The sequence below is a fragment of the Acanthochromis polyacanthus genome, chromosome 13, assembly GCF_021347895.1.
Source record: "Acanthochromis polyacanthus isolate Apoly-LR-REF ecotype Palm Island chromosome 13, KAUST_Apoly_ChrSc, whole genome shotgun sequence".
Lineage (NCBI taxonomy): Eukaryota > Metazoa > Chordata > Actinopteri > Pomacentridae > Acanthochromis > Acanthochromis polyacanthus.
This window is the reverse complement of record NC_067125.1, coordinates 37,054,162-37,072,867: the sequence shown is the minus strand read 5'-3', so window position 1 is coordinate 37,072,867 and position 18,706 is coordinate 37,054,162. Positions and strand designations below refer to the sequence as shown.

At 40.7% G+C, this 18,706-nt stretch overlaps 1 protein-coding gene across 2 annotated transcripts in view; it reads right to left on the bottom strand.

The window, feature by feature from the left end:
• rsrc1 (arginine/serine-rich coiled-coil 1) overlaps positions 1–18,706 on the bottom strand; it is a 120,792-nt gene that overhangs the window by 79,509 nt on the left and 22,577 nt on the right. For both annotated transcript variants that reach the window (XM_022196110.2, XM_022196109.2), the window contains exon 4: positions 18,016–18,219. In XM_022196110.2, the coding sequence (XP_022051802.2) occupies positions 18,016–18,219 (204 nt within the window). The remainder of the gene's footprint in view (positions 1–18,015; positions 18,220–18,706) is intronic.

The window sequence follows — 18,706 nt, the reverse complement described above, 5'->3', positions numbered from 1 at the left end:
TCAGTTATGAAATTTAGAATCACATACTCCACCTTTAACTATCCACACTGAAGCTGTCTATCAAACTCATCTTTTGTTTTACCTTTATGACATTTCCCTTTCCAAGTATTGTTTTAATATGGTAAAATAAAACCCAATTTCAAGATTCACCACAGCAAGCAATAGTCAAAAACAAAAACCAGCAGCTGTTTGTTTCTCCATAGTGGTTCCATCACACTTTGTTCACCAAGTATGAGATGCGGTCAGTTAAGAGTCACAAACACTAATGAACCAGAAAGTGTTGCACTTTCATTTAAAGCATCGACCACAAAAACATTTGCACATTTGAACATACGAGATGACAACACAATGTCACTCCCACAGAATGGAAATTTACTGATGTAAATTGAAAAGAATTTGCATTTGTAAATCTGTCAGTCAAGGTAGAAAAACTTCTCTTACAGTGACAAGTTTACATTTAGGGCTGACTATATTTTTCATGATCAATTATCTTAGAAAAGAATGATACAAGCCAATCAAACTTTCCTAAATCTCATATTGATGGCATTAAATTGCTTCATTTGGTCAATTCTCAAAAACCAAGAGACATCCATTTTAAAATTAGCTGGCGCCTGGCACTGATTGGATCTTTTACTTGCAGGATCAGTTATGAACACACACATTTGTCAGTTTGATCTTAAAATGCTTTCTCTATTAAATTCCTGAAATCATCATTATCATTTAAAATGTTTTCTTCAGTCTCAACTTTGTAACAACCAGAGCCACAGGTAACTTTAAACCAGTGAATTCTCTGACCATACTGCTGGCACTACTCAGCTTTTTCTTTAAGTGCACCTATCTATTTTTGCTGGTATACTTTAGGTGGACAAATAACATTTGGCCTTCAGCAGCCTCTTAGCACTCAGCCTGATATCAGTCAGAGATAGTGAGGAGAGGAGCAGAAAAGAGAAGCAGCAAAGGAAGACGGGACACTGCAACACGATAAAAGAGACATCATTCATAAGAGTGTGTGAGTGTGTGTGTGTGTGTGCATCCTATTTGCCACACTTGCATGCCTTGTCAAGCGTGTCATTGAGCATTCATATGTTGTTTGACTGCTGATAGAATGGCAGGCATATTTATTAAAGAGTCAATGTGATGGGGACACCAGAGCAAGAACGCTCACACACACACACACACTCAAATAAAACACACGATGCACTAATACACAGTCCACATCAGTGACATCTGCCTGTTTAACTAATAGAAGGCAAAAGCTTCATATTGAGCAGTTGAGGAACGGGGAGACACACACACACACACACACACACACAAGCACAATAATACAGGGAGTGCAGCTTTCCCCCAGGCCTGATTGCCATCTCCATAGCCCTTTTTTAACAGGGCTGCCAATTGAAATTGAAATTGTATTCTTGTGTGTGCTATCAGAGCTACCTCTCAGGGTTTTATACGGCTAAGAGGAGGGTTGGAGGGGACTCACAAGCTCATGGGAAGGGATAATGCAGGGGTAAGTCTGGGGCTGTCACTCTTTCACACGGAACACATAAGAGGGAACAAAACACAGACTTATCGTTCTATGCTTTCTATGTAATTCAGCCTGCATGCACACACACATACACACGCACCCACACACACACACACGCAGGCAGGCATACATTTGCTGGTACACAAGCTGCCCCCCTTCCCAGCAGAGAGGGCTTTACTTTAGCATAATCCCAAAATGTGAGAGAAAGGCAGTCCATTAAAAATGGGGCTAACAAATTCAACACTTTATATTTCTCAGAGGGAGGGTTAAGTGCAGTCAATAAAAAAAGTCAGGAAAGGATGAAAAAGAAAGGACGAAGTTGATTTACAGCTGGTCTTTCTGCTCTCTGAGATAAACGCACATGCAGACACCTGTTCATACCTGACCCATATATGCCACCTGATTGTCGAGTTAAAGAGTGGCAGCAACACTCATGGAGCTGAAATGTAAAGACTATGGTTTATATTACTTCAGCCGAGATTGAGTACAATTTCTGACTGCTCAACATCATAATTGCCATCCATAATACAAAACAGATGCCTTGTGACCAGGTAAAAGTTTGTGAAAACACTTAACTGAGAAGCACTGTTATGTCTATTGTGTAATCTGTACCTTCAAATCAGACACCACATGTTCATTCTACACAAATAAATTCATTTTGTACCACTTTTACAAAAAGGTGACTAAGTAATTAATACTAAAAGTTATTTTAACATCACTGCCTTGTTGAAAAAGATGAGCATTTAGAGCACATTTAACCTTAAAATGAAGGGAATGCAGAAAAGAAGAAAGAGACTTAGTGTCAGAGACAGAGTGGTATTGACTCTCTGACCTGATGAACATCTTATTATTGCATTTCATTCAGGAGTTTGGCTGTGAATCTGCTTACTGCAGATTCATCAGTGTCAGTATTTAGGCTGGCTGACAAATAGGAACATTGCAGGATAGAAGCTAAAAATGATGCCAGCATTTACACTGTCAATGAGAGCATGGACTTTTTATAATATTAAATGCTTTGTTTTGTGTAAATGTACGTACCATTCAAAAGTTTGGGACACTTAGAAATGTTCTTATTTTTGAAAGAAAAACATTTTTTCACTGAAGAGAACACTAAATGAATCAGAAATACAGTCTAAACAATGTTAATGTAGTAACCGACAATTCTAGCTGGAAACGGCTGATTTTAAATGGAATATCTCCATCGGGGTACAGAGGAACATTTCCAGCAACCATCACTCCTGTGTTCTAATGCTACATTATGTTAGCTAATTCTGTTGAAATAGTAACTGATGATTAGAAAACCCTTGTGCAGTTATGTTAGCACATGAAAAAAGTGAGTTTTCATGGAAAACATGAAATTGTCTGGGTTACCTCAAACTTTTGAATGTAGTGTACGTTGCTCACAAAACAAATCTAAAAAAAACAATCGAGGGATCCACACAAAGATTACTGATTATGCCGTTTATTAACTAAAATAAACATAGCTAACCAATCTATATGAGTAGATATTCTGTAGGTTCAGTGTGCCTTAAACTACACTTATTTTTATTAAGATTTTACTATATACTAATCTGAATCTCACGTGAAATTATTCCATCATCATTACAACAATATAGCAGAAAAGAATCAGTGCTTACTACAGACAAAAGCAGGCGGATGGCGGCTTGTGTCAGCGCTTACTATGTGTCCACATTAATATTATTTTTGCTATTATAAATTAAACAAATCAAGCACCAGTAGGTCATAGTTGTAAAACCACCATCAACTCAGTCAGCAGGCTGCATGTCTCCCTGGGGACAGCCCATATCTCCCTCTGCTCAGCTTTTCCATCCGAACTCGGTGCAGAAGGGAACTGAATGCTGGATCCAAGTTTTAAAGAAAATTGACTTCTTTTTAGTGTTACACAGACGAAGGGCAGGACAAAGACAGAGGGAAACAGCAAAAGGGAGACATGTAGAGCAATCAATTTCCCTGTGGTTTTCTTCAATAGCCAACGGTCCTTTTCATACTTCCCAATTATAACCTTTCCTAATCAGAGAAATACTTCTCCATTATTGAGGCTGAGACAATGACACTCCCCAACATTTCTGCCTGCTCCAAAACTATGTAGATTGCAGTACTGGTACACAAAGAATAAAGCACTGGGCTATACGGCAGAGGAGGGGGGCGCTTGTGTTAAAATCACATGTGGAAATCTTTTGGCTCTCCTCGCGGCCCCAGAAAAACTGATGGGGAACAATGGCAGCCCGGCACAGCATCTGTCATGGCACAATATAAAAAGATGATCTTGGCACCGAATGGACAAAAAAAAAAGAACGACAGAGAGGGAGGAAGACGGGGGAATGGAGGGGAGGGGCAGGGGAGGGCCGGGCGAGAGGTAATTCATTTGCAAATCAGGCCCTGGTGCTCAGGTCTATTTCAAGCTGCCAGTGGGTGCCAGGAGTTAACAAGGTAATCAGTTTCAATCCTGCCCTTCAATTGTACATCACACCCTCATCCAGAGAATACCCGGGCCCTTTCTATAGGGGCAGAGTGGGGAAATAGCAATCTGGCTGCTGGCTGGCTGCACACACGATAAACACACGACACACACACACACCTGAGGACATTATTAATAGCCATCTATACACAACATGTCCTTACAAGCAACAGTATGCAGTCAAGCAGATCTGAAACATGTAGCTGACTAATGGGCATGTTGATAAACAGAAGTATTTGCAATCGTTGAGTTATCAGGCGAGAAGTGTAAATGCTTACTAGTTCCAGTCTTTAAAACCAGATAATTCACTGGTTTTGTGTGCTTTAAAAAACAATCAATTTTAAGGCATCTCTGGGTCTAAGTCACCGAATTTCTGGTGTCGATCTATCAATAAAATGATCAACATATTAGATGAAAATAAAAATAACAAGCACTGAGAAATGTTGACGTTTCTGTCTTATCCAATTCTTACTGCAAATAAAAAGGTTTGTCTTCACGTGTTTCAATTGCCACAAATGATGTAAAATTAAGGTAAAAATCTGAAATTATGTAGCGTTTTTCAAGCAATTTCACAGAATGTATGATTTTTAGGGATTTGATGTTTACTTTAAACCTCTTTAATTGAATATTAGAAGTCTTCTTGTGGCAAATATTTGCCGCTCTCACCATCAGTCCAAATGAGAAAGTATCTGCAGGGACAGCGTTGTTCTAAAAAGCAGAAAGTGGTACATGCAAAGTGGTAGAAAGAAAACAGGGCTAAACCTGTTCTAATCCTTTCTTCCTCTCTCTGTATCCCTCTCTTTAGCCTGTGTCAGCTGTAACCGGCTGGCCAGAGAGGCAGTTAGCCCCCGTTAGTCCTTCATCTGCATAATCAATATGACAACCTTATTTTTCTGATGCAAACAGGATTTCACTGCTGAGCTGTGTTTGTTGGAGTGTGTGTGTGTGTGTGTGTGTCAGTGCCCAGTCTGCTCCTGGCCAGCCTCAGTCACGGCCCTCTTTAGCCTTAATTAGATTAGGTGCGATTATCCCGGCTCTACCTTACAAGTGTACAGGCGGGATAAAGTGTCCACAAAGGCCAGCCTGTCACAGGCACCGGGCTGTGGTCTGCAGGTTATCAGGGTCCAGGGAGACACACCGCGTACATTGTTATTCATATCATCTACACACCGTTTTCTACTGTGCCTTTTTCACTTCTCTTCGTGCGCTGATTTTTTTCCCCTCCCCTTCTATGTCTGTGGTGTCAAACTGGCGTAATCACTGGCCGGGGTAAGTCTCTTTTTTTCTCTCTCTCTCTTTCTGTCTGTCCGTCAGAAGACAAAACAACATGGCCCCAAGCACTCTGCAGACCGGCCTACAGGGAGAGATGTCAGGAGTGTGTGTGTGTGTGTGTGTGTGTGTGTGTGTGTGTGTGTGTGTGTGTGTGTGTGTGTGTGTGTTTGTGTGTCTGTCTGTGGACTTCAAGGAAAAGTGGTACAAAGAAAAAGTTAACCCAAGTCTCACACTAATACAAACAGACGAACGAACACAGCAAAGGCTAACATGAACACAAAGATGGCTACGACAGCGTGGTTAACTACAGCTCACAGGCTGACACCTTGCAAATAAAACTCCACTCTGAAGACCTGGATCTACTCAACAGCTGCATCTACACTTTTTTCAGTGTTGACCAAAAATGTGTCAGATGCACAGAGTATCAAAAGACACTCAAATACCAAGTGTGGCCCTGAATGCTTTATCAGATCTACTATCTTGTTTATTATGTGATCAAATGAGCTGATTAAAATATAAATGTAGAAATGCCAGTTTTAGGCCATATAAAGCCCAATGTATTGTACCTTATTCAACACTTGAGAGCATTGGCTTCTGTTGCAAAATGCACCCACGGATTAGGTAGAAAAACATGTTTACAATCAGACACCAAAAGCATTTTATTGGCAATGGCATCAAAAAATATAAAATGATACGACATCTTGCTCACTATATTCACAGTCTGCATATTTGGGATTCCAACATGCAGCACGATCACACATACATTTCTCTCAGTAATTATAGCAAATGTATACCTGCCACAATGTGCGTGCCATAACAGTGGCTCCACAGGCATTATTCATTCCGATTAATTTGTGCTTGAAAATTTAACAGGATGATTTGCTACTCCGTTTCATTTTCTGAAATTCTCCACCATTTTCCTTAAAAATATTTTCCGCATAGAGCTCGGCACTGACAGATTCAATGAGTCTGTACGTGAAGAAAAAGAAGTGAATTATTTCACTCTGTTGATTAGACAGCGGTGCCTATGATATTTATACACACTGTACATATTTTCCGTGTCGTCAGAGCTGGGCACAGAAAGAGGCTGAAACACAGAGGCAGAGGAAGAAAGAACAGAAAGGTGGAGTTATAGTAAGATACTGAGGGGAGAGGAAGACGGAACAATATACCTGAATTAGACCTGAACAAAATAAATGAGTCAGTGAGAGCACAAAAATCTATTTCAGTGCTTTAACACAGCCGGAATGTTTCTCGTGAGAAGCAAGAGAATCGTGAAAAGACGAGTATCATCACAACACTGTATCAGGTATTACTCACATGCATTTGAGCAAGATCTGGCTGGAGTTGAACAATATTATTCATCGACTTTCAGGAAAATGTGATCTGGTGTCACACAAATACATTTTTTTTCTTGCCAAAATTATCGATTTCAAGCAAAACATGATTAAAAGCTAAAAACAGATTTACACGCATGACAAATTCTGTCTCATGACGCATATGATGCAACACAATGCTTTAAATATTTGTTCCTTTTTGATATTTGCTGTAACATTGGAAGACATCTCTTAACATTCAGAGTTTTAACGCGAAGCTGATACATTAAACAGAAATTAAGACTACATATGCTCTACTGGCACAAAGTGGACGGCAGGACAGAGTCGGCAGTGTGTGTGTGTGTGTGTGTGTGTGTGTGCCAGGGAGAATAAGAAGTGAGACGCAAGGTAGAATAACTCTATTAAGCAAACCACAGGGACTAGGCTGGCGAGAGAGCAAGACAGAGCACATGAGAATGAAGGAGAGCAAGAGTGAGCGAGACATTAGTACAAATGAATTAAACATCGGCCCAGAGATCTAAACTTCTGCTGAAAAAGTGGCAGATTAAATGGGTAGGAGGGAAAAGAGGGGGGGAGACGGAGAGGGGAGGCTTCATAACTTTCCTGCGGCTACTCGACGTTCAATATGAGCTGTGTGAGACTGCCGACTCCATCAGTGACACAAAGAAGTACTTCCATCCTTCAGTCATCGCAATCAGGCACACACCCACTTGTGTGATTGGTAACTGCACGCATAACTCTTTTGTTTAAGCTGATTTTCAATGCGAAAGAAAATGCTCTGTAAATGGCTGACGATTTGAAACCTCCACCGAGAACGATTATTATACGCTCCTCTCAGGCGATATTTACTTGCACGACTGAGTCATGGTACTTCACTGTACGTCTGGAATGCTGTTTACCCAGTCTGAAGGAGGTATTCTTGTAATGATCAATGCCATTAGGCAAGACCTGCAGAGCCATATTTCTGTTTTCAGAGGTCAAATGCATGACGAAAGGTACTCTCCGCTAACTGAAACTAACTCTCCTCTGCTATCCTCCCTCTCGGTCTTTTTCCTCCTCTCTATGCTACTTTGTCTGCTCTCTCCAACTAAAAAGAACATCTCTTTCTATAATGTATTCTCACTCTCAGCCTTTCTCATAAAGACTTCAGTCAACACCTTTCCTTGCCCCTGGTGCAGATGAATAAGCACTGGAGTCTGGAGAAAATTAAACATTAACAGTGTGTCTCTTTTACACATCATTCTCCATAACAATCTTCTCTTTTAGCTCCCCTCCCTGCCTTCAACACCACTCGGCTTCCTCCAAACCAAACTACCCAGCTTTTCCAGTGAGAGAGAGAGAGAGAGAGAGAGAGAGAGAGAGAGAGAGAGAGAGAGAGAGAGAGAGAGAGAGAGAGAGAGAGAGAGAGAGAGAGAGAGAGAGCGAGAGAGAGAAATACTGAGGGCAGAAAAACATATTTTGTCGACAAGCACATTTACATAACCCTCCTAAATCGGAGCTGGCCTGTCATGTTTGCTGCTCATAACCTGCTGCTTATAATCCTGCCTGCATCCTCTTCTGATCCATAAAGCGGAGCAGCCATCCACTTCAACAGCAGCCAGGACTGCCATCACTAGCTCCTGCTAAGACAAGGGCCGTAAAGAGGGGAGGGGGGGGCAGAGAGGAGAGGCAAATTGTGGAGGCGAGGTGAGGAGAAGCGAGGAGAGTAGGGGAGAGGAGAGGAGAAACAAGGAGAGGAAATAAAAGAGAGGAGCAGGGTAATTGGATTGGGGGATCTTCTATTTGGCCGGGTCTGGTCTCTGTCATCACGCTCCAGGCCTGGCTTCTTTCAGTGCCTACAGCAGGTCTCAAACACATCAACACACAAACAAATAGACACACACATACACACCACTCTAGATGTGTAACTGCACTGAATTGCTACCCAGTTCAGGAGGCAAACTGTCCTGTGCACCGCTAAAGCCTGCAGGGTGTCGACTGTGTGCTCTTTTTTTGTGTGTGTGAGTGTTTGCATACTCCCTTAACAACTCACTAAATGGTTAAACAGATTACAGAGCGCAATAAGTGGATTGTCACAGCTCTCTATCGCTCACTCAGGGTGTCTCTCCTACGATTAAAAGTGGCCAGATTTCTCTCCCTCTCTCTCTCTCTGTGCAATCACACACACACACACCGATTTGCACACAGAACAGAGAGGTCATTCTCAGCCACAGACAGCATTTCCTTGACTTACTGTCAGGACAACAACCGTGTTGCCTGTGATTATTTTCAGCTACTCTTGAGCTCTTCTGATGCTTTACTAAGATTTTATTTATAGTTATTAATATATTCTAAAAATATGAATCCATATACATACATAATACACTGCAATAAAATAACAAATCTAAAACTAATATCGCGTACTGTCATCACTGACTTTCAGTTTTGTTTTCAGTAAATTCTCCATGGTGTCCTCTAGCTGGTGTCCTTAAAAATCTGTAGTGAAACCTAAATTTAATTTTCTTGCATTTGTGCTCCTCTTTTTTCATTTTCAGCTTGGCTGCTGAAATAAGGCAAACCTCTTTTTGGACAAACAATAGATATTGCCAGGCACTGCTGTTTAATCTCCAGAAATTATTCAATTTAAGTGGCATAAATTTGACCCCGGATTATGTGTCAGATTCAGCCTCTGTTACTCCCTTTGCTTGGATTCTGCTTGTACCTGAGTCACCCTTTCATCACCCAGGGTTTAATTAAGAAACTGTTAATAACCACGGAAATGTGAAGCACTGAAAGTTGAGCCTTTTCTTAACTTGTCTTGCAGTGAACCATCCAGACATACACACGTGGACAAAATTGTTGGTACCCCTCAGTTAAAGAAGGAAAAACCCACAATTCTCACTGAAATCACTTGAAACTCACAAAAGTAACAATAAATAAAATTTATTGAAAATTAAATAATCAAAAACAGCCATTACTTTTGAATTGTTGATTAACATAATTATTTAAAAAACAACAGTTTCAAGTTATTTCAGTGAGAATTGTGGGTTTTTCCTTCTTTAACTGAGGGGTACCAACAATTTTGTCCACGTGTGTAAAACTAAAAGGTAAATACACTATCGATCTCCTTTAGGTCAGAGACTCTCAGGTAAAGATGAATACTTTCCACATTTGCAGGGCCAGCTCATTACACAAAAAAATTAGAAACAGGCTAAACACACAGGCCGCACACCCTGTTGCTGTGAAAGCCATCTGTGTAATTATCCATTCTTCAAGATATCTGTTGCTTAAAGTCACTCTGTTCATTGATTTAATGCCTAAATATTAATCTCTCTGTACCAAAGGTATGAGTTTGTAGTTTGTTTTCCTGTCTCGAAATGGCTTACGTGCAACTACACATCATTGCGTCCTCTAAAATGTACGGATCTATAAAGTCGCTGCCTCTCTCTCTCTCTCTCTCTACTTACTGAAGCTCGAGCACACCAGCTCACCTACAACTCTACTCAAACACCGTAAAACTACGCTACACAATGGTAAGTTGTAATGTCGGACTAACTCATCCATAAACTTTCAATGGGGGAACTGTGTCTGAAGAAAAGAAATGATAATTAAAGCCCCACTTCGCAAGTTAAGTGGACTAGTTCTTTAGGTTTGTTACTTATAAAACTCTGAAAGTTTGATTTTCACTTTGGTACCCTCAAAATCCATAGCACTGACTGCTTATTTCACTCTTGATGTGTCTACTAGCATACAAAAACAGCCACGTGAACATGTTAACATAGTAAAACCAACTGATATTCACCAGTGGTGGTTTAAAGTCTGCTAATGGCCAAGAAATAGAGCTTTTTTCACCACTTTTATAGAACCTTTTTCAGAAAAAATGTCTCCTTTGCATCCCAGACTATCCAACCAGGCACTAATTATACTTCCCACGTTTGCAGAGCCAGTCCATACAACATAAATTTCAGAAACTGGTGATTCCCACAGACCGCGCACACTGTCGTCGTGTCCACTCTCAGCCATTCTGTTCTGCCATGTTGGTGCTTAAGGGCCATTAGAAGCTCCAGATATAGAGTAGGCAGTACCAAGAACAATTTCTGGGGCCGCACGTAGGCATTCCTACAGCAATCCTATAATAATTTTACTGCAAGTTTATAATAAAGCTACAGTTATTATAGTGTTCACTCCTTTAGGTCAAGAGCCAGATTAGATGACCTACATTCAGAGCAATGCTAAAAGCAGGATTATTTTGTATTGCCGAGTTGGTCTTGTTTATGTGTGTGTCTGTGTGTGTATACACAAGTCCTTCTAGTGACAAGTGAGTTTATATGGGCCAGGTTGTTTTCTATCCAATCTATGCCCATTATTTGTGTGGAAAAAGCAGCTAATGACTACATTCAGCCATGGGCCAAGAAAAACTACAGCTGCACTACTCTGTGTGTGCATGTGTTATTCTACCGGGACCTCTGTGTGTGTGTGTGTGTTTGTGTGTGTGCACGCTGTCCACCCTTCGCATGTAGGCATCACTCCCATTTCAACCACCCAGCCCCCACCCCACTACACACACGCACACCTACTCCTCTTCAGCTTCACCCACGTCTCATCTTGCTCCTGGCCACTAGGCTACCCCCCTTGACGCACACACAAATAAAACACACACTTACAGCTCATTGATTTAAGTCAATGTGAGTGTATCCTAACCTTCCGAGGACGGCGTTTGAAGTCTCTCTTACCTCCCCAGACCCGCTCCCAGAGCCAGACACAGCCTAGAGTCCTGCAAGAGTGCAGACAAACACACATACAACACAACACACACAGCAGCCAGCGGTCCCATCCACACCACCCATACACACAATCCCACCAGGCTGAGAGGACGCCGCAGGCAGGGGCTACATACGCGCAAACACACACGCAAACACACTTACTTTCTCTGTGTATTACCAACACTAATGAGCTGATAGATGTTCAACAAAGGCAAAGAAGCAGACAATCATTTCCTCAGAGTGAGGCAAGAAGGGAGAGGAAAATCAACAGTAGTAAGTGCAAATGTGTGTGTGTTTGTGTCTAGGGTCTTGTTTTATTTTCTCTCTGCCTCACAGCATCTAGGCTTCCAGAGGTTAAGGCTGAGCAATGGAGCAAAGCTAGCCAAACTGAGGCCTGCAGGTCCTGCCGGGACTCTTGTAGTGAGGTTTGGTTCTGTTTAGTTTGTCAGGGGGAAACACAGTAATGAGAGGAATTACTAAACGATCACATTCGCAGAAAGAGATGGGAATGGGTGGGTTGGTGAAGAAATGTCAGGAAAACATGCTTTGTATTAAAGCCTTTTAAAAAAGACCTTCATAAAATAAGTTATTTTGCTTCTTGCAAACCATGGATGCTGTTGAACTGCTGCTCCTCTCCAGAAGAGAAGACTCAAATGATTCTTTCATAGACAAGGACATGAAAACAGGCTTTAATGAAAGGTAGGCTCTTCTTTCATTTCTTTAACCCTAAGCTCATTATACACTCTCCACTTTTACATACATAGGGAAAAGACTGTTCTCTGCTGCCATGAGAGGTCTCCACATTGCTCTCTGTGTCTCTGCTGGCTAGCATGTGCCCATTTCTTACTCAAATGACATTAAATTGAGGGAAATCGACCAACGCTCTTCCCGTGACCTGGCACAGACAAGGAGTTCAGCCTAATTGGACGGACCTCTCTGATTAAGGATGTGAAGTAAGGTAGCCAGCCCACGCTCTTCCATCATCTCGATAATCTGTTATGTAGGAAAGAGGTCATCAATGCCTAAAGGAAAAGGGTGAAGACTTCCCTTAAAAGCAGACAAATTCTTTGACGAAGAAACTGAGTTTGAGGAAGGTGACGGATGCAGGAAAAGAATAAGAGAAAAGAGCACGTGAGAGCATGTGCACACCTGTGCATATGTGTGCATTAACAATATGAAGGAACCCAGAAAAACTGGGCCCTGACTGTTCTCCATCCATAACCTAACCAAATTCCTTCAAGCCTGATCAAAGCCTGAACCACTACAGCACTTAATGATGCCAAAACCTTTAAAACACTTATTGCAATTAAAAGTATTTTAAAAACCTGTCACTTTCTGTAGAGAAACAGCCATCTGTTATGGTATGATTCTACTTTTCTGCTCATTAATTACAGGTGGGAATTGGGTCGGAACATCAGGTGAAGAATGCTGTTACATTCAAATTAAACTTCTGTCAATTATCTGCCTGGGGGCAGATGTGCACTTGTTAACACAACACACTGTTTGTTTCTTCTGCTCTCACTCAGGTAGAGAAAAAAAAAACACTGACAAATAGTGTTGATACAATGAAACTTGACCTGACTTGTGCATAAGGAACCATGAGAATGTATCGGTGAACTTGCAGGCAGAATGAAAGCTGAGTTGTGTGAATGCACAAAACCGTCATTCTACAGGAAATGCAGTGCCACACCAGGGATGTCCAGATGGTCCGTCATTTAGTTATGCGTCGTACAAACGAACATTGTGGTTCTACCGCTGTGTAACTTTTGGGAGGACAGTTTTTCTGCATTTTCCTGCTTCAGCTCAGCACCATGGAAAGTGAAAAAGGACACATTGGTACACAGGTATCCATCATCCTGAATGAATTTTAATTTAAAATAAAGTTGTATATATATGTGGTCATTAATATATTGTTATAATTCTTTTGAGGACAACAGATTAGACAACATAAGCAAGGAATTGCTCATCTATGCACTTTGCCCAAGTTATATTATATTTCAGTTAACCACATTAACTAGTCAAGCTCATTTGAAAAGACTGAAGTTATACAACAGTTAAAAATTTACACGCTCTATTTAGGAGGATAAACTCCAAAAAAAGACTCCAGGATTACTATGTCTTTATGAAAACAACCCTGTGTTTACTCAGGCATACAATTATTCATAAGTAAATGTGTCAAATTACATATAAAAATAGGTAATGCAAAACACAAAGGGAGGTGTTGATGAAGGGCTGCTTTGGTGTATGTCAGACAAAAACCATGGTATATTCAGCTCAGTGCTGATTATACAACAATACATAGCACGACGAGTACGCCTTCGAGTAGAAAAAACTATCAAGAAGAGAAAATCACAAACAAACACTTTGAGTAGTGGTTAAATTGTCCAGGAAGCTCTTCTGCTTTCTCTGTATACACCAAGCCAGCATGATTATTCAGAGCAAAGCTGACCTGCTGACCTTGTACACTAGTCTGAGTAAACACACACCCACACACACACAGAGAGAACCCTACAATCACCCACTTACCCTTTGCCACTAGTGAAAGGCAACAAGATTCTTAACAACAAGCTCGTCTTTTTCAATAAATTTTGCAATGAAAACATGCCGCTGGAGCACCAAGTTGCCTGCTGTCATACTAGAGGAGTCTTAAATGTTAATGACAACAACACCAAACACATGTGCGCGCACACAGAGTCAGTGTCAGGGTACCGCTCTGAGGGGCCCCTCTTTCATCCTGACAGACACTATAAAGCTCCTGAGCCTCTTTCCCACCCCGCCCCACCATCACCACCGCACTCCTCTCCTATCACCCAGCAAGGAAACCTGGATGTAAATGAGGTTGGAGTGTTAACAGTGTGTATGTGCACGTGTTAATGTTTAAGTGGTGAGATTGGAGGGCTTAAATAGACCCTACCCCCATTCACCATTAAGAACAGAGAAGAAGAATACGAAAAAAAAACTGAGGCAAAGAAGAAGTGGCTTGTCATAGACATCATATACAGTTACAAAAAAAGCCTCGTTTACATATTCCTGAAACATCTCACTGCTTCTGCCTGTTCTCCTGCTACGGGAGGACTCCTGTGGGATTACCTGAGGAATAACAGGAACATCCATGTCGATCAGGTTTTGGACATCATAATAAGGTCCACAGACAGAATGAAAGTTAAAGTCAAAATTAAGTTGAAAAATACAGCAAATTTTAAGATCTTACAAACTATACAGAAGTTTTGAAGCTTTTTTTGACTTTCAGAGATATCCTAATACGAGTAGTGCGGTGCAGGTTATATGTACGGTAGTTTCAGTCGGCATTGCATACGTTTGCTTCTAAACTCTCCTCTGATGTTTATCATTCAGCCGTATGTTGCAAGTCAAATACTTTTTAATAAGGATGGTGACTCTGCTCTGGCTGTAGGCTGCAGTCCTCTTTGCCTTCACCAGTTTTAGGCACTAGGAAGAATCTTTTCATGAGATGTAGACTCAAATCAGTAATTTTTCAATAGCAAATGTGGAAATTCTTGCCTCCCTAAACAGGGTTTGTAAACACGTTTTTAAATTTGTTATTCAGAAAATCAGTTGTGTCATTTAGATGTTAACTAAAAACCATCTCACATTGAAACACCATGTTTGGATTATCTTAAATGTATGCATTTCACCTGTCATTTCAAAACTTACCTTTGACAAATAATGCTAATTTTGTAATGCAGCACGCTCTGGTCTATGCTGTCTGTTAATCTGCGGCTTCAAAGTTACAGAGGTTAGCATGGGCCTATACCCTTGCAAAGAGAGAGAACAGCTGCCTAATTTTCATGTGTGGATGAACTAAGGAATAAACATTTCGGCTGCAAAATGATGTAGCTGTCTCACCCTATAGTACGCAAGCCTGTATTGTTTGCAAAAATCTGCACCTCTTCTGCAGCTAATGTTAATTTTATAATGATCTTTACTGCCTGAAGTCAAGTAGTAGAAGCTAAGTGTCAGTGTGCACGTATTACTGCCGCATTTCTGTGTATACTAAATACGCTAACACTTACATGTCACTGTTCATAACATGTCTTTAACCTTTACTTTAAAAGAACAACTGGTGTATAAATTAACAGTAGGCCCGCTTCTCTAGGCACCACTGCACCAGTGTTAATACTGTTCCAGTCAAAGAAAAACAGACTATTGTCTCAAAACAGTTCATTTTTCTCCCACCGATACATTGTCAATTATAGAGAATGAATCTGAAACCTCTCATTTAATCGTAACTTGAAGAAACCTGATAATCATACATTTCAAAAAAAGACAAGTAACTGTAATTAGCAACCATTTCTACCAGAAAAGAACAGGGATTGTCTCCATATTGTATACAAATAAAGTGTATAAAGTCATGGTATTTGGCAGGTCAGTGCCAAACGGTTGTGTCAAAATTACTCAGTCTTTAAACCTTCACAGAATTAAGTAAACTGGAACGACAGATGGCACGATAGACAGTTTGAAATATATTAACCCTGCCACAGGTGGAGACACAAACCAACAAACTTCCACACATCTGCACACAGACAAACTAAAGCAGGGTCAGAGATAAAGGAAGAGATTCCTATCGATGCTAAAGGATATTGAAGCCTTAATAAGAAAATAGATATAGTCTGCTGGCCTTACATTTCACTGTTAGCTTTATTTGTTTTCCTGATACCAATCTAAGAAAGGCAATATGTAATAGCTTCAAATAAATGGAACACTTTTCCTTTTAAAGCAAATCTCCTGCTCTGTTCACAAAGAGAAACCTTGAGACACAAGGTTCTTTGCTGATAATCAATGAAAGTTGCCAGCATGCTGAACAAAAACTAGTGCTGAATGTACAGAAAAGGCAGTAAAGGATAAAGCTTTTAAAAATATTATTAACAACAATTGTGTTCTGCTAATTGCCGTATTAAAACATTTACAAATTGTGAAGGTCCAAGTAAGCAAGAAACCAGAGCCTGAAGAATATATAAATGCTTAACCCCTACTTCTAACGTTTTCCTCAATGGTGCTGTCTAATACTTATTTAAAGCATAATATGAGTTGAGGTTGTTTTTTTTTTTTTTTAACTGTTATTATTTACTTTTTTCTTAGCATTTTCATCCCTTAATGAGCCACAACATCCAGAGAAAGCTGTGTAAGTGCTGTGGCAGTTCAACAGAGGTACAAAAGTTCAAAAAAATCCATACAGTGTACTGCATTTTTGTTTCTTACAGCCATTGCTGCAATGATAACTTTCATCATCGGCATCAAGTATACATCTGATGAATGAATATTATTTTCAGTTAGATCATTGACTGCATGTTTCTGTTAGTAAAACCAATGAAAAGCCTGAAAAATGCAATCTCAAAATCATTTCTCCCTAATAAGTTCAGGTGTGGTCAGACCTCTGTTTAAGTTTTCCTTTGAAAACAGAAGCTAAACTAACAACTGATTAACGTGTTTACATTTTCCCCTAAACCCCAACTTCATCACTTTTGAGCCCACAAACTTAATGGGAGCATTATCTGTTGACTGTTTGATTCATCGATTCATCTTCCTGTTATTTTCCTCAAACAATCATTTATTGTTTTGTTGATAATATATAAGTAAACAATAACAAATGCCTATTATATTATGAGACATATTTACACTACTTTCTTATTCAGGACAACACTCAACCCTGGCTCAAACTTTCCTTCGGATCCTTAATTACGGCAATTCATTTTCAGCTGTCCAACCCATCACGTTATAGCCTATTCATTGCTCTGCTGTCGTTGAATAACTTGGGCCAACGTAGTCTAAAGCCCATGAGTTTAGGTTCTGCTTCTCCTGGGGGACTGAAGTCTCCTAAATTGATGTGTAGCACAACAGCTGGTCTGCATCACTCTTGGGATCCATAGTTTGATACACACATCTGTGCCATTCAATATGACAGACAACAACAGGGTACCAGTCGTATTACAGTGGCCTCCAATCGCATTAGAGAATACAGCGTTGGAAAGGGAGTATGAGTGCTATTCTGGTAGAGGCAAAGAGAGGCCTCTAAGGTAGTTAAAGTTGTTGTGGAGTGTACTGCTGTTAAAACATTCACTACACCGAACCTGATCGCAGCCTTTAGAAGACAGAAACTTGCAAGTGAAGATGTCCTTCTCCAACTTTTCTCACTTTAATAAGGTGCTCTTGCTTATTGTTTTTTGTTTTTTTTTTCCATTTGAGGCGCATATGATCTTGTTATGTTTCTGGACTTATTGCAGCTGGGTCCAGAGGGTGAAATGTGGAGTTAAAGACATCAGACATCATCTGGTGACCAAAACATTCCCTTAAAACTAAACTTGCGCCACACTCCTAACTACCATCTATGCTTATATCACCATGACATTTCCTTTCACAGAGGGGAATTGTGTCACATTATGAGGCCCGCGTTGTCCAATGCTCGACTGCGAGGAGAAATAGAGGAAGAAAGGGGACGATGGATTGATGGATGGAAGGACGTAGTGATGGATGGACGGATGGAGGAGCTGAGACTGAGCTCCAAAATGCACACCTGTGTTACACTGATGTTCTCCTGTGGAGCCAATAATTTTAGATTGAGCTGGGAAAACTCAAGACTTGTTTGGGTACATTTGTGGCTTCCTTAGCATTCACCCCACATATACAGCATAATTCACCACTTACCCCTTCTTCTCTGCCTTGTCTTTACTCTTGTCCTTGTCCCTGTCTCTTCCTCTGTCCCTCTCCTTCTCTCTGTCCCTCTCCCGGTCGCGGCCTTTGCGTCGGCTTCTGTCTCGATCTCTGCTGTGGCTGGGGCTCCTTTTGCGGCTGCGGCTCCCACGCCGGCTGCTGCTTCTACTGCGAGACCGCCGGTGGCGAGAATGAGACCTGGAAAGAGATGAAAGGTGACAAGAAAGTTAAGATCACAGCTGACAAACTACTGATAACACCACATGTTGCTCTCTTTTTGCATGAACAAAAAGTGAGATGCACCTTATTGTTATGTACTTTCTCATTTTCTGCATTTTCTCTTCAGTTAATTATTGTCTGCATTTCCCAGAATGCCTTTTAATCACTAACAGCAAATGTGGCTGAGTTTATTTCACTCAGCTGTCAGTTATGCATGTGTGTGGCAGCAGTGATAGGAAACAGAAATAGGAATAATAGGTGCAATGGATTCTGTTCCCACTGAGGAAAACACATCTTGAGGATGCATTGCAGTACAAGTGATTCATTGATTGTTGAGAAAGTCTATGGCTCATCGATGATGGATTTCTCCCACCAAGATTGTAAGACTGTGCTGTAAAATAGTCGCCGTACACAAAATGAGCTCACGCTATTCCACAAGGTAAAAGCAAGGAGTTAGTTAAACGGC